The sequence below is a fragment of the Nothobranchius furzeri genome, chromosome 1 (assembly GCF_043380555.1).
Source record: "Nothobranchius furzeri strain GRZ-AD chromosome 1, NfurGRZ-RIMD1, whole genome shotgun sequence".
NCBI lineage: Eukaryota > Metazoa > Chordata > Actinopteri > Cyprinodontiformes > Nothobranchiidae > Nothobranchius > Nothobranchius furzeri.
Genome location: NC_091741.1, coordinates 93,546,461 through 93,560,515, shown reverse-complemented (window position 1 = coordinate 93,560,515; position 14,055 = coordinate 93,546,461). Strand labels below are relative to the sequence as shown.

General features: G+C 39.9%; 3 protein-coding genes across 3 annotated transcripts; all 3 read left to right on the top strand.

Annotated features, from left to right (window-relative positions):
* Positions 1-129: 129 nt before the first annotated feature.
* LOC107376341 (protocadherin alpha-C2) lies at positions 130-3,452 on the top strand. Its single transcript, XM_015945393.3, has one exon. It carries the CDS (start codon positions 712-714, stop codon positions 3,124-3,126), a length of 2,415 nt encoding a protein of 804 aa, XP_015800879.3. The 5' UTR covers positions 130-711; the 3' UTR covers positions 3,127-3,452.
* Positions 3,453-5,387: 1,935 nt separating this feature from the next.
* Positions 5,388-8,550, top strand: LOC107373790 (protocadherin alpha-C2-like). Its single transcript, XM_054739055.2, has one exon. The coding sequence runs from the start codon at positions 5,579-5,581 to the stop codon at positions 8,042-8,044; it is 2,466 nt and encodes an 821-aa protein (XP_054595030.2). The 5' UTR covers positions 5,388-5,578; the 3' UTR covers positions 8,045-8,550.
* Positions 8,551-10,712: 2,162 nt separating this feature from the next.
* Positions 10,713-14,055, top strand: LOC129162850 (protocadherin beta-6-like). The gene has a single exon (XM_054739054.2). It carries the CDS (start codon positions 11,355-11,357, stop codon positions 13,884-13,886), a length of 2,532 nt encoding a protein of 843 aa, XP_054595029.2. The 5' UTR covers positions 10,713-11,354; the 3' UTR covers positions 13,887-14,055.

Genomic DNA, 14,055 nt, shown 5'->3' with positions numbered 1-14,055 from the left:
ATTATTATTATTATTATTATTATTATTGTTTTTGTTGTAGTTGTTGTTTTTGTTTTTGTTAACAATAATAATCATAATAATAATACTAATAATAATAATACGTTTTTGGAGAAGTCTTCTATCCTTGAAGGAGACTGCAAGGTACAAGTAGAAAACATCTAACAAATATACAAAAGTAATTCATTGCAAGAAAACACAAATTCGTTGGAAAAAGATCCAAACTGGAGAGATTAGTGACAATACTATTTGATCATTAGTTTTATTTATTTATTTTATAAACTACCACTAAACAGTCCCAAATAAAAGCCAAAAACACGAGAACTGCTGCCACTCTTAATATTGTAAAATACCAACTTTACAAAGCAATGAAATTATTGTTTAAAATTTGGGTATGCATTTTGTGTTACCAACCAGCGGAGAATCAGACCTGCGTGGTGGCGCTGCTTGGCCAAAAGTTTAGGTTCTTAAAGCTGAGGCAGGCTTCCGAAGTCATTTCACCATCATTGTGGAAGCAGCGAACAGCTCCGCGGTGCTGAAACGACGCTCGGACTGAATAGCAGGGTTTTTATTATTTTTTTATTTGTTCCTGTTTGGACACATTTAAACTTCTCTGGCTAGATTGTGGATCCAGCCACGTGAATATAGTTAAAGTCTTTCAGATGCCTTCTTTTTAATCATTTTAAATCCTTCCATGCTATCTGCTGCTCAACAATGGCTTATGTTGTAACAAGGCGCTCCGATCAAAGGTACGTGCTGCTCATCATTCTTTTAGCCCTCGTTCACCACCTATCAGCCGCAGGGACTCATTACTCCATACCCGAGGAAATGAAAGAAGGATCGGTCGTGGCTAACCTCGCTACTGATCTCGGTCTGGACGTCACAACACTGACAAAGAGAAAACTGCGCCTCGATGTAATCTCTAACAACAAATATCTGGATGTGAACAAAGAGACTGGGGAGCTGTACGTTGTTGAGAAGATCGACAGAGAACAGATTTGCCCCACAAAATCATCAGTCTCGTGCTATCTCCGGCTGGAAATAACGCTAGAAAACCCCGTGAGAATGTTTAACATTGAGGTAGAGATATTGGACATAAATGACAACGCCCCGCAGTTCCGGAGAGACGTCATTCATTTAGACATTTCTGAAGCGACACCGAGAGGAGAGAGGTTTTCTCTCAGCAATGCGGTTGATCCTGATGTGGGATCTAATTCAGTGAAGACATACCATCTAAGTGAAAGTGAATATTTTAATATAGAAGTACAAACTGGACGAGACGGGTCTAAATTTTCCGATTTGATTCTCATAAAAACGCTAGACCGGGAGCAGCAGTCCGTTCATAATTTAATTCTAACAGCGGTAGATGGGGGAACACCTGCTCGTTCTGGCACAGCCAGTGTTATTGTTCGTGTTCTAGATACTAATGATAATTCACCCACGTTTGAAACAAACAGTTTAACTGTTAAAATCCTGGAGAATTCACCAATAGGAAGCCTTGTTATTGATCTGAGTGCCACAGATTTAGATGAAGGATCCAACTCTGACGTCACATATTCATATAGTTTATATACATCAGAGAAAACACAGGAGACGTTTAATCTGAATCCAACCTCAGGAGAAATTACTGTTAAAGGAATGTTGAACTATGAGGATTTCAGGATTTATGACATGGAGGTGATAGCAACAGACAAAGGAGCCAACAGCTTATCAGGACAATGTACCATCAAGATTCTAGTAGAAGACATGAATGACAACCACCCGGAGATTTCTATTAAATCCTTCCAGAGTCCAGTGAGTGAAAACATCAAGTTAGACACGGTGATAGCTGTAGTTAGTGTGAGTGATAAAGACTCAGGGGACAATGGGCTGGTTGATCTTCATATTCCAGACAACATGCCTTTCAAACTGAGGGAGTCCTCTGATAATTATTATGAGTTAGTGGTGTCAGAGCCATTAGACCGAGAGAAGGTCCCAGAGTATGACATCACTTTCACTGTGACAGACAGAGGTTCTCCTCCTTTATCTGACAATGAAACAATGACTTTAGAGCTGCTGGATGTTAATGACAATGTTCCCCAGTTCCCCCAGTCTTTTTATACCATACGTGTGATGGAGAATAACGCCCCCGGGGCCTTGCTCAGCTCCCTCACTGCCTTTGACCCTGACCTCCATGAGAACCAGTATCTAGTGTATTTCATCCTGGAGAAGGAGATCGCCAACACCTCCATGTCCATGCTGTTCTCCATCAACCCAGAGAACGGGAACCTTTATGCACTGAAGACCTTTGACTATGAGATAGAGAAGGACTTTGTTTTCCACATCGAGGCCAGAGACTCTGGTTCTCCTCCTCTCAGTAGTAATGTGACCATCCACATCATCATTGTGGACCAGAATGACAACACTCCATCTATCGTGTCTCCGTGGTGTGAGCGCGGCTCGGTGGTGGAGGAGAAGATCCCCAGATCCACTGACAAAGGCTCTCTGGTTGCCAAGGTGATAGCCTTGGACAAGGACTCTGTGCACAACTCTCGGATCACCTACCAGTTCCTGCAGCTGGCTGACGCCTCCTTGTTCAGTCTGGACCAGTACAACGGAGAGATCCGGACCATGAGGATGTTCAGTTACAAAGACCCGCGCCACCACAGGCTGGTTGTTGTTGCCAAGGACAACGGGGAGCCCGCTCTGTCTGCTACAGTCACCATCAAGCTGCTGACAGTGGAGACTGCTGTGAAGGCCTACTCTGACATGACTGAGATGTCTCTGGAATACGACATCTTCTCAGACATCAACCTGTATTTGGTGATCGGTCTGGGCTCGGTGTCCTTTCTGCTGCTGATCACCATACTGGTGACCATCGTGCTGAAGTGTCAGAAGGTGAAACCCAGCAAATCGGCTCCTCCCAGCAGGAACAGCGTGATCAGTGAGAGGAACTCCACCATCGCAGACTCCACTCTGGTGTCCAACGATGCCTACTGGTACAGTCTGTTTCTAGCAGAGACCAGGAAAGGAAAGCTGGTGGTCAGACAGCCTGTGCCAAAGGGCTCCAGATACATCGTGTCCAGCATCCCCAGAGGGACAGGACTGTCAGAGACCAGCGACTCAGCAGCTTCCACTCTGCAGGTATGACATTGGTGAAGATTAGTTTAAATGTATTTGTATATCTTTTGGAAATACATCATGGCAGCTTAACTCCCTTATTTAATTATTTCTTTTGTCACATATAGTTTTTTCCTTAATGGCAAGTTTAGAGTGACCTTTGAACAGAAAAATACACACCAAAGCAAACAAACAGCTTACTCATGAAACCCCAAATCAAGTAAGAAATTAAAATTATTTGAAAAGAAGAAATCATACAGAATAATCCTCTAATCAAAACAACATACATTTAATCAAAACAAAACAGAAATAAATTTGATTCAAGTGCAATTTAATCTTAACTCTCCTGGATGTTTTATTTTTAGATGAATTACTTTCTGTATTTTGGACCAAACATTTGAACAAGCCAAAAGTTTGTAGCCTAGTTTACGTTTGATTCAGAACATTTAGTAAATGCTTTCTGAGAAAACCTTTAGTTTGAATATTCATATGAACTCATTAACTCGTGGTAAAAAATGGAGCATTTTTGTGAATATAATAAATCATGTAAAGTATGACTTACTTTAATCAAATTTGTCAATTATGTTCTACCTCAGAAAAATACAGCAAAACATCGTTCCTCCTAATATTTTTAAACAGCAATAAATATTATTTCAGCTTTTGGAAATATCAGCTTTTTTCATCACATTTAAACCCTTAAGGGACAGCGTCTGTATTTAAAATGTTTTCTCTCACATCAAAAATTATGTCGATGTGCCTTTTCACGGGGTCCAGAATTACGGGATTTCACCCAACCAATCATTGGAGGTCAAGCCTCTCACAGCTGGCGCCATGGCGCCAATCGACCAATCAGTATGGGTGTGTCTGCAGAACCAGAAAGATGCGTTTGTGCAGCCCGGTCTCTCCTCGCGATGGTCTCTCCTCGCGATCTCTAAAACTAATGATGCTTGATTATTGAAACTCTAGTTGATTGTGAACTAAATAAGACCGTACGTGTTGTAAATGTGAAACTCAGTGAAATTGGTCAAATCATAACATGAACTTCGTAGCTGCCATATCTGATGATATGCGTTGAACAAGCAAAATAATTTATGCGTATTTTAGGTAAAATATATAGTTTTTTCATCATCTTTGTTCACATGGTAAAATTAATTACAACATTTAAAATAACACATATTTTTTCAGTTTTAAACTAAGATTTCTATGAAACATGGAGGACAGTTATTGCGCCATCCAATCAGTGATGATGATGATGAGGAGGAAGATAACGTTGAGGAAGATCTTCAGATATATAATATTCTAAAATGTTTTAACATATTGGATTTGAAATGCTATGTACCTCTCACTTTCAAAAATATTCTACAATAATCTGTTTTATAAATAATTTATTATGATTGTGTAATATTCCACAGTGCTATAATAATCTAAAGTGTGCTAAATATTTCTAGGTAGTATTATAATTATCTGCATTATTCAAAATTAATAAATATTTGCCTTGTTCGTGTTTTTGTTGTTTGTTTCATTTTACCAGTACATTCGTTTTTGATCACTTCATTTTCTGCGATTTTCTGCTACAAAAGAGGAATACTTTTGTTTTATGCCACAATAACACTCTGGGGTGAAAATTTTAAGTTTTAAATTATTTATATGTGTGCCTTATAAAGGATTCATATTTTCCAATTTGTTCAAGTTTTTAACTTGGTTTCTTTTTTGTTGGTTTTATTGCTGTAACGTGCTCTTGCGTTGCTTGAAAAACGCTTTAAAACATAATGCATTATTGGTATTATTATTTGACACCCATAATTGGAGCACTATTTAACATAGCCTATATTTGCAACATAAAAATCAAAAACATGTTTGTTTCTTTGAAGAAATATTATGTCTTTGAGAAAAATTGCAACACACATAGAAAGCAAGTAAAGGCAATTATATTAGAAATGAAAAACAAGTGAGTTATAATAAGAAAAAAAAGGAAATTCGTTATGAAATAATGTTTTGTTGTTTGCTTATCTTGAAAACACTGTTCTATTTGAATAAATCGACTACATAAAACTATATTTAAATCATCCAGTACACGGTGAATGCATACATTGTTTGTAAATGTTATGAATAACATTAAAATATTGCTTCTCGCTCACTTGCAATTAAATATAACCAGAAGAATATACCCACAAGAGACATATCTATCTGGTCTTTGTGTAACGGGAAAGACAAAGCTGCATGGTGGCGCTGTTTGGAATGAAGTTCAGCTTCCTAAAGCTGAGATGGGGTCTCGATGTCATTTCACCGTGACTGTGGGAAGAGCGAACAGCTCCGTGGTGCTGAAACCACGCTGTGATTGTGAAGCAATTGGGATATTTCTCTTTTTGTACAGGATTTTTATTTTGTGAAAAAGATCGCATCCAAGTGCGTGGATTAAAAGCACCTGTCACGTGCACTTTTTTAAAATTGAAATCTCGTTATCCTGTTTTGCTGCACAACAATGGGCCGTGTTGTAACAAAGCGCTCCTATCAAAGGTACGTGCTGCTCATCATTCTTTTAGCCCTCGTTCACCACCTATCAGCCTCCGTGACTCATTACTCCATACCCGAGGAGATGAAAGAAGGATCGGTCGTGGCTAACCTCGCTACTGACCTCGGTCTGGACGTCACAACACTGACAAAGAGAAAACTGCGCCTCGATATCATCGCTAACAACAAATATCTGGATGTGAACAAAGAGACTGGGGAGCTGTATGTTGTTGAGAAGATCAACAGAGAACAGATTTGCAACACAAAATCATCAGTCTCGTGCTATCTCAGGCTGGAAATAACGCTAGAAAACCCCGTGAGAATGTTTAACATTGAGGTAGAGATATTGGACATAAATGACAACGCCCCGCAGTTCCGGAGAGACGTCATTCATTTAGACATTTCTGAAGCGACACCGAGAGGAGAGAGGTTTTCTCTCAGCAATGCGGTTGATCCTGATGTGGGATCTAATTCAGTGAAGACATATCATCTAAGTGAAAGTGAACATTTTAATATAGAAGTTCAGTCAGGTAGAGAAGGTTCAAAATTTGTTGATTTGATCCTAATAAAAACGCTAGACCGGGAACAGCAGTCCGTTCATAATTTAATTCTAACAGCGGTAGATGGGGGAACACCTGCTCGTTCTGGCACAGCCAGCGTTATTGTTCGTGTTCTAGATACTAATGATAATTCACCCACGTTTGAAACAAACAGTTTAACTGTTAAAATCCTGGAGAATTCACCAATAGGAAGTCTTGTTATTGATCTGAGTGCCACAGATTTAGATGAAGGATCCAACTCTGACGTCACATATTCATATAGTTTATATACATCAGAGAAAACACAGGAGACTTTTAATCTGAATCCAACCTCAGGAGAAATTACTGTTAAAGGAATGTTGAACTATGAGGATTTCAGGATTTATGACATGGAGGTGATAGCAACAGACAAAGGAGCCAACAGCTTATCAGGACAATGTACCATCAAGATTCTAGTAGAAGACATGAATGACAACCACCCGGAGATTTCTATTAAATCCTTCCAGAGTCCAGTGAGTGAAAACATCAAGTTAGACACGGTGATAGCTGTAGTTAGTGTGAGTGATAAAGACTCAGGGGACAATGGACTGGTTGATCTTTATATTCCAGACAACATGCCCTTCAAACTGAGGGAGTCCTCTGATAATTATTATGAGTTAGTGGTGTCAGAGCCATTAGACCGAGAGAAGGTCCCAGAGTATGACATCACTTTCACTGTGACAGACAGAGGTTCTCCTCCTTTATCTGACAATGAAACAATGACTTTAGAGCTGCTGGATGTTAATGACAATGTTCCCCAGTTCCCCCAGTCTTTTTATACCATACGTGTGATGGAGAATAACGCCCCCGGGGCCTTGCTCAGCTCCCTCACTGCCTTTGACCCTGACCTCCATGAGAACCAGTATCTAGTGTATTTCATCCTGGAGAAGGAGATTGCCAACACCTCCATGTCCATGCTGTTCTCCATCAACCCAGAGAACGGGAACCTTTATGCACTGAAGACCTTTGACTATGAGATAGAGAAGGACTTTGTTTTCCACATCGAGGCCAGAGACTCTGGTTCTCCTCCTCTCAGCAGTAACGTGACCGTCCACATCATCATTGTGGACCAGAATGACAACGGTCCATCTATCGTGTCTCCGTGGTGTGAGCGTGGCTCGGTGGTGGAGGAGAAGATCCCGAGATCCACTGACAAAGGCTCTCTGGTTGCCAAGGTGATAGCCTTGGACAAGGACTCTGTGCACAACTCTCGGATCACCTACCAGTTCCTGCAGCTGGCTGACGCCTCCTTGTTCAGTCTGGACCAGTACAACGGAGAGATCCGGACCATGAGGATGTTCAGTTACAAAGACCCGCGCCACCACAGGCTGGTTGTTGTTGCCAAGGACAACGGGGAGCCCGCTCTGTCTGCTACAGTCACCATCAAGCTGCTGACAGTGGAGACTGCTGTGAAGGCCTACTCTGACATGACTGAGATGTCTCTGGAATACGACATCTTCTCAGACATCAACCTGTATTTGGTGATCGGTCTGGGCTCGGTGTCCTTTCTGCTGCTGATAACCATACTGGTGACCATCGTGCTGAAGTGTCAGAAGGTGAAACCCAGCAAATCGGCTCCTCCCAGCAGGGACAGCGTGATCAGTGAGAGGAACTCCACCATCGCAGACTCCACTCTGGTGTCCAACGATGCCTACTGGTACAGTCTGTTTCTAGCAGAGACCAGGAAAGGAAAGCTGGTGGTCAGACAGCCTGTGCCAAAGGGCTCCAGATACATCGTGTCCAGCATCCCCAGAGGGACAGGACTGTCAGAGACCAGCGACTCAGCAGCTTCCACTCTGCAGGTAGGCATTAAACACCTTTTTATGTGGTCCTACGAATTTTTAATCAATGTGTTTTGACCTGGAGATGTATCAAAATAACCCCCTTTCATTTGATTATATTAATATTACAATATAAACAGATTAAACTCTAGCCTTTGCAGTTGTGTCTGTCTGTCTGTCTGTCTGTCTGTCTATCTATCATCTATCTATCTATCTATCTATCTATCTATCTATCTATCTATCTATCTATCTATCTATCTATCATCTATCTATCTATCTATCTATCTATCTATCTATCTATCTATCTATCTATCTATCATCTATCTATCATCTATCTATCTATCTATCTATCTATCTATCTATCTATCTATCTATCTATCTATCTATCTATCTATCTATCTATCTATCTATCTATCTATCTATCTATCTATCTATCTATCATCTATCTATCTATCTATCTATCTATCTATCTATCATCTATCTATCTATCTATCTATCTATCTATCTATCTATCTATCTATCTATCTATCTATCTATCTATCTATCTATCTATCTATCATCTATCTATCTATCTATCTATCTATCTATCTATCTATCTATCTATCTATCTATCTATCTATCTATCTATCTATCTATCATCTATCTATCTATCTATCTATCTATCTATCTATCTATCTATCTATCTATCTATCTATCTATCTATCTATCTATCTATCTATCTATCTATCATCTATCTATCTATCTATCTATCTATCTATCTATCTATCTATCTATCTATCTATCTATCTATCTATCTATCTATCTATCTATCTATCTATCTATCTATCTATCTATCTATCTATCTATCCATCTATCTATCTATCTATCTATCTATCTATCTATCTATCTATCTATCATCTATCTATCTACATGATAAATGTTTGTTTATATTGCCTTTTTAACTATCACTTCGAATGATTATTTATCACTTACACGTAAGAAGTAGACAAACAATATAAATGTGAAACAAATATGAACCTTATTATTTTATTGGTTTTTCAAACACTTTTATTTTCTACGTACCTGTCATAGCGTTTTCCTTGAGAGAATACCTTTTTCAAACTTTCAATTATGTCCAAAGAGGTTTGCTTATCCTTGTATCCTAATACAGTGTTTCTCAGTTTCTGTGTTGCATTTCTCACAACAGAATTGATCTCTGCACCACTACTAAGGCTTTTCTTAAAACAATTAGTTCAAACTGCAAAACATGGTGGATAACTTGCAAAAGTGAGTCACTCCATCAAAAAGAAAAGTCAGTTGTTCAAAATAAGTAGTCAGTGTTTCAAAAGCAAGTCCCTTAATCAAAACAGATAATATATTCATCAAAAGCAAGTACTTATATCTATCAAAGTGTCAGAGCTGTCACAATTACAAGTCATTACACCAGCACCTTTGGTCACAAAATTAAATGGTGTGAACATGTTCTCATTGTGACGGATTTCTTTGTAGGTGCTTCACAATGACATGTGAAGTCTAGACAGCATGCATGGCATGTAGAAAACCACAAACTGTAAAGGAAAATCAAGACACTTCATATGCACTCTTGATAATATTTAATTGAAACTGTTCACAGCGTTGTGCAACTGGGGAAATACAGTAAAACAAACATCTTACAGCAAACATAAACTCACCTAGACAGCAAACCTTACTGCAGTAGTTATGAAACAAAAAAAAAAAAGAACTGAACAGACTCTGCTGCATATCAGTCACTGATATCTAGACGCTCCCGTCTGTCTGCCCACATATTTTCATCAACATCACAGGGAATGTCAGCTCTATCAATGCATCGGGGAAAGTATATTCTCGAGTGTCGAATCCACCCTCTGCAGGACTCTGCTGTGATGTCATCACAAGCTGCATCCATAGCTGCTAGCAGGGACATTTGGGTATGTGGATGCCTATCATATACCTTCCACCTCCAGGAAGAAAAAAAACTCCTCAACTGGATTTAGGAATGGAGTGTAAGGAGGAAGAAACTCCATAAGCATCCTGTCGTGTGCTGCAACTGCTGCCTGACTACAGCAGAGTGATGGAAGCTAACATTATCCCAAACCACTACACACATTGTCCGATTGTCACCAGGACACACACCAGTTTTCATTAGTGTGAGATAAGGTTAATCTGAGAAAATTAATTTATGGAGATTTCCATGGAAACTCCTTAAAAATGAGGTTTTCAAAATGGGAGTACACGTTGTTTGACAAGATGTTCAACAATTTTGAGTGCAATGACACAAGCAATGAAATGAAGACTATTAGTTGTAAGGACAATGACTATTCAACCGGTACAAGTATAAATAATTGTGACATTCATGATAAAAGCAAGGAGATAGTGATGATTAGCAAGTCAAAAGTGATCATTCTTTAGACATTTGTGTTTGCCTTTGGACAAAATGAACATGAAACCGCCACTAGGTTGTGCAAAACGACTACATGTTGTGGAGGTTGAACTAACTGCTGTGCAAAGTTTAATTCTGTTGTGAGAAATGCACCAAAGCAACTGAGAAAAACTGTAAATCAGTTTTGAAATTTGGGGTTAGGACATTTTATTTACTAGTCACTTACCAAGTCAACAACACAACACAAAACTGTTTTTTTGAAATCATCAGTTGACAGTGGGTTTTGTTATATTTTAAACTGGTCTGCAAAACATCGGTTTTCATTAATTTTGTATTTAAATACTAAGAGTTGCTATTTGATTCACCAATGAAAATAAAATTTCTTCATGATTTTACATTCTACTACAATGCATTTTATCTTATGTACACCAATGAAGAAATGTCTTCAGTTTTTATATCCTTCTTTACAATGTTACAAAACATAATTAATAAGAAGTAAAAAAAAGTCATCAAATGATAGTGAAACAATCTTAAGGTATGAATAAAAATTTAAAAATCGTTAAAAAATGCAAGCTTGTCTTAAGTGGCAGATCAAATAAACCCCATTAAAAATCCACCAAATGAAAAAATAAATTAAATCTAAGTTTTCTTAGCTGACTTTAAAAATGTGTGTTTTAACTTCTGTGTTTAAGTCTATCAATTTTTTCCACGATTACTGTATGTCTTGTCTTGTGTGAATAAATGCTTACAAGGGCACGGCGGCGCTGTTTAATAGTAGAAGTCCAGCCTCCGATCGCAGCAACCGTGTTGTAAAATCAGAGCCCGAGACCAACCCGGAGAGCGCCGTGGTGCTGAAACTGCGCTCTGGAACTAGCGGCTGTTTTTTTCAACACTTTCTAAGGATTTTAAGCGTTTAGAAAACGGGTTTTGTCCATTTCAGTTCACGGATAATTAAATATTCGAAAGAGCCTTTTGTTTATCATCTGAAGGGCTGCGATTTGGGGTTTGACAATGACTTCCGTTTTAGCAAAGCGGTCTGATCAAAGGTACGTGCTGCTCGTTATTTTTTGTGCTTTCATTCAAAACGTATCAGCTTCAGTGACACATTACTCCATACCAGAGGAGATGAAAGAAGGATCGGTCGTGGCTAACCTCGCTACTGACCTCGGTCTGGACGTCACAACACTGACAAAGAGAAAACTGCGCATTGATATCATCGCTAACAAGAAATATCTGGATGTGAACAAAGAGACTGGTGAGCTGTTTATTGTTGAGAAGATCGACAGAGAACAGATTTGCAACACAAAATCATCAGTCTCGTGCTATCTCAGGCTTGAGGTCGCACTGGAAAGTCCTCTGAGAATTTTTAATATTGAAGTAGAGATTCTAGACATAAATGACAACGCCCCGCAATTTAGGCGAGACGCCATCCATTTAGACATCTCTGAGGCAACCCCAAAAGGAGAGAGGTTTTCTCTCAGTAATGCTGTTGATCCTGATGTCGGATTGAATTCAGTTAAAACGTATCACCTCAGTGAAAGTGAATATTTTAATATTGAAGTTCAGTCTGGCAGAGAAGGCACGAAATTTGCAGATTTGATCCTAAAAAAGACGCTAGACCGGGAACAGCAGTCCGTTCAAAATTTAATTCTAACAGCGGTAGATGGGGGAACACCTGCTCGTTCTGGCACAGCCAGTGTTATTGTTCACGTGCTTGATACTAATGATAATGCTCCTGCATTTGATAATTCTGTTTATGACGTTAAAATCTTGGAGAATTCACCAATAGGAAGTCTTGTTATTGATCTGAGTGCCACAGATTTAGATGAAGGATCCAACTCTGACGTCACATATTCATATAGTTTATATACATCAGAGAAAACACAGGAGATGTTTAATCTGAATCCAACCTCAGGAGAAATTACTGTTAAAGGAATGTTGAACTATGAGGATTTCAGGATTTATGACATGGAGGTGATAGCAACAGATAAAGGAGCCACCAGCTTATCAGGACAATGTACCATCAAGATTCTAGTAGAAGACATGAATGACAACCACCCGGAGATTTCTATTAAATCCTTCCAGAGTCCAGTGAGTGAAAACATCAAGTTAGACACGGTGATAGCTGTAGTTAGTGTGAGTGATAAAGACTCAGGGGACAATGGACTGGTTGATCTTCATATTCCAGACAACATGCCCTTCAAACTGAGGGAGTCCTCTGATAATTATTATGAGTTAGTGGTGTCAGAGCCATTAGACCGAGAGAAGGTCCCAGAGTATGACATCACTTTCACTGTGACAGACAGAGGTTCTCCTCCTTTATCTGACAATGAAACAATGACTTTAGAGCTGCTGGATGTTAATGACAATGTCCCCCAGTTCCCCCAGTCTTTTTATACCATACGTGTGATGGAGAATAACGCCCCCGGGGCCTTGCTCAGCTCCCTCACTGCCTTTGACCCTGACCTCCATGAGAACCAGTATCTAGTGTATTTCATCCTGGAGAAGGAGATCGCCAACACCTCCATGTCCATGTTGTTCTCCATCAACCCAGAGAACGGGAACCTTTATGCACTGAAGACCTTTGACTATGAGATAGAGAAGGACTTTGTTTTCCACATCGAGGCCAGAGACTCTGGTTCTCCTCCTCTCAGCAGTAACGTGACCGTCCACATCATCATTGTGGACCAGAATGACAACGCTCCATCTATCGTGTCTCCGTGGTGTGAGCGTGGCTCGGTGGTGGAGGAGAAGATCCCCAGATCCACTGACAAAGGCTCTCTGGTTGCCAAGGTGATAGCCTTGGACAAGGACTCTGTGCACAACTCTCGGATCACCTACCAGTTCCTGCAGCTGGCTGACGCCTCCTTGTTCAGTCTGGACCAGTACAACGGAGAGATCCGGACCATGAGGATGTTCAGTTACAAAGACCCGCGCCACCACAGGCTGGTTGTTGTTGCCAAGGACAACGGGGAGCCCGCTCTGTCTGCTACAGTCACCATCAAGCTGCTGACAGTGGAGACTGCTTTGAAGGCCTACTCTGACATGACTGAGATGTCTCTGGAATACGACATCTTCTCAGACATCAACCTGTATTTGGTGATCGGTCTGGGCTCGGTGTCCTTTCTGCTGCTGATCACCATACTGGTGACCATCGTGCTGAAGTGTCAGAAGGTGAAACCCAGCAAATCGGCTCCTCCCAGCAGGAACAGCGTGATCAGTGAGAGGAACTCCACCATCGCAGACTCCACTCTGGTGTCCAACGATGCCTACTGGTACAGTCTGTTTCTAGCAGAGACCAGGAAAGGAAAGCTGGTGGTCAGACAGCCTGTGCCAAAGGGCTCCAGATACATCGTGTCCAGCATCCCCAGAGGGACAGGACTGTCAGAGACCAGCGACTCAGCAGCTTCCACTCTGCAGGTAGGACTTTGGTCAAACACCTTTAACCATTTCCTTTGCAATTTCAAACCCATTTCATTTAACGTTTACATTTTTACCAGTTGTGCGATAAAATTGTTTATGGGGTTATCTTCAGATAACTAGTTCAAATGTATTTTTACACATGCACAATTTTATTTTCTGTTCTTATTAAGGTTGTATGTGGTTATATCATCATATTTTGTACGTTTTTGGAAAAAAAGCAAATCAAACAAAAGCAAGAAAATATGAAAACGTCACTGAAAAACATTATTTAAATAAATAATTATCAACA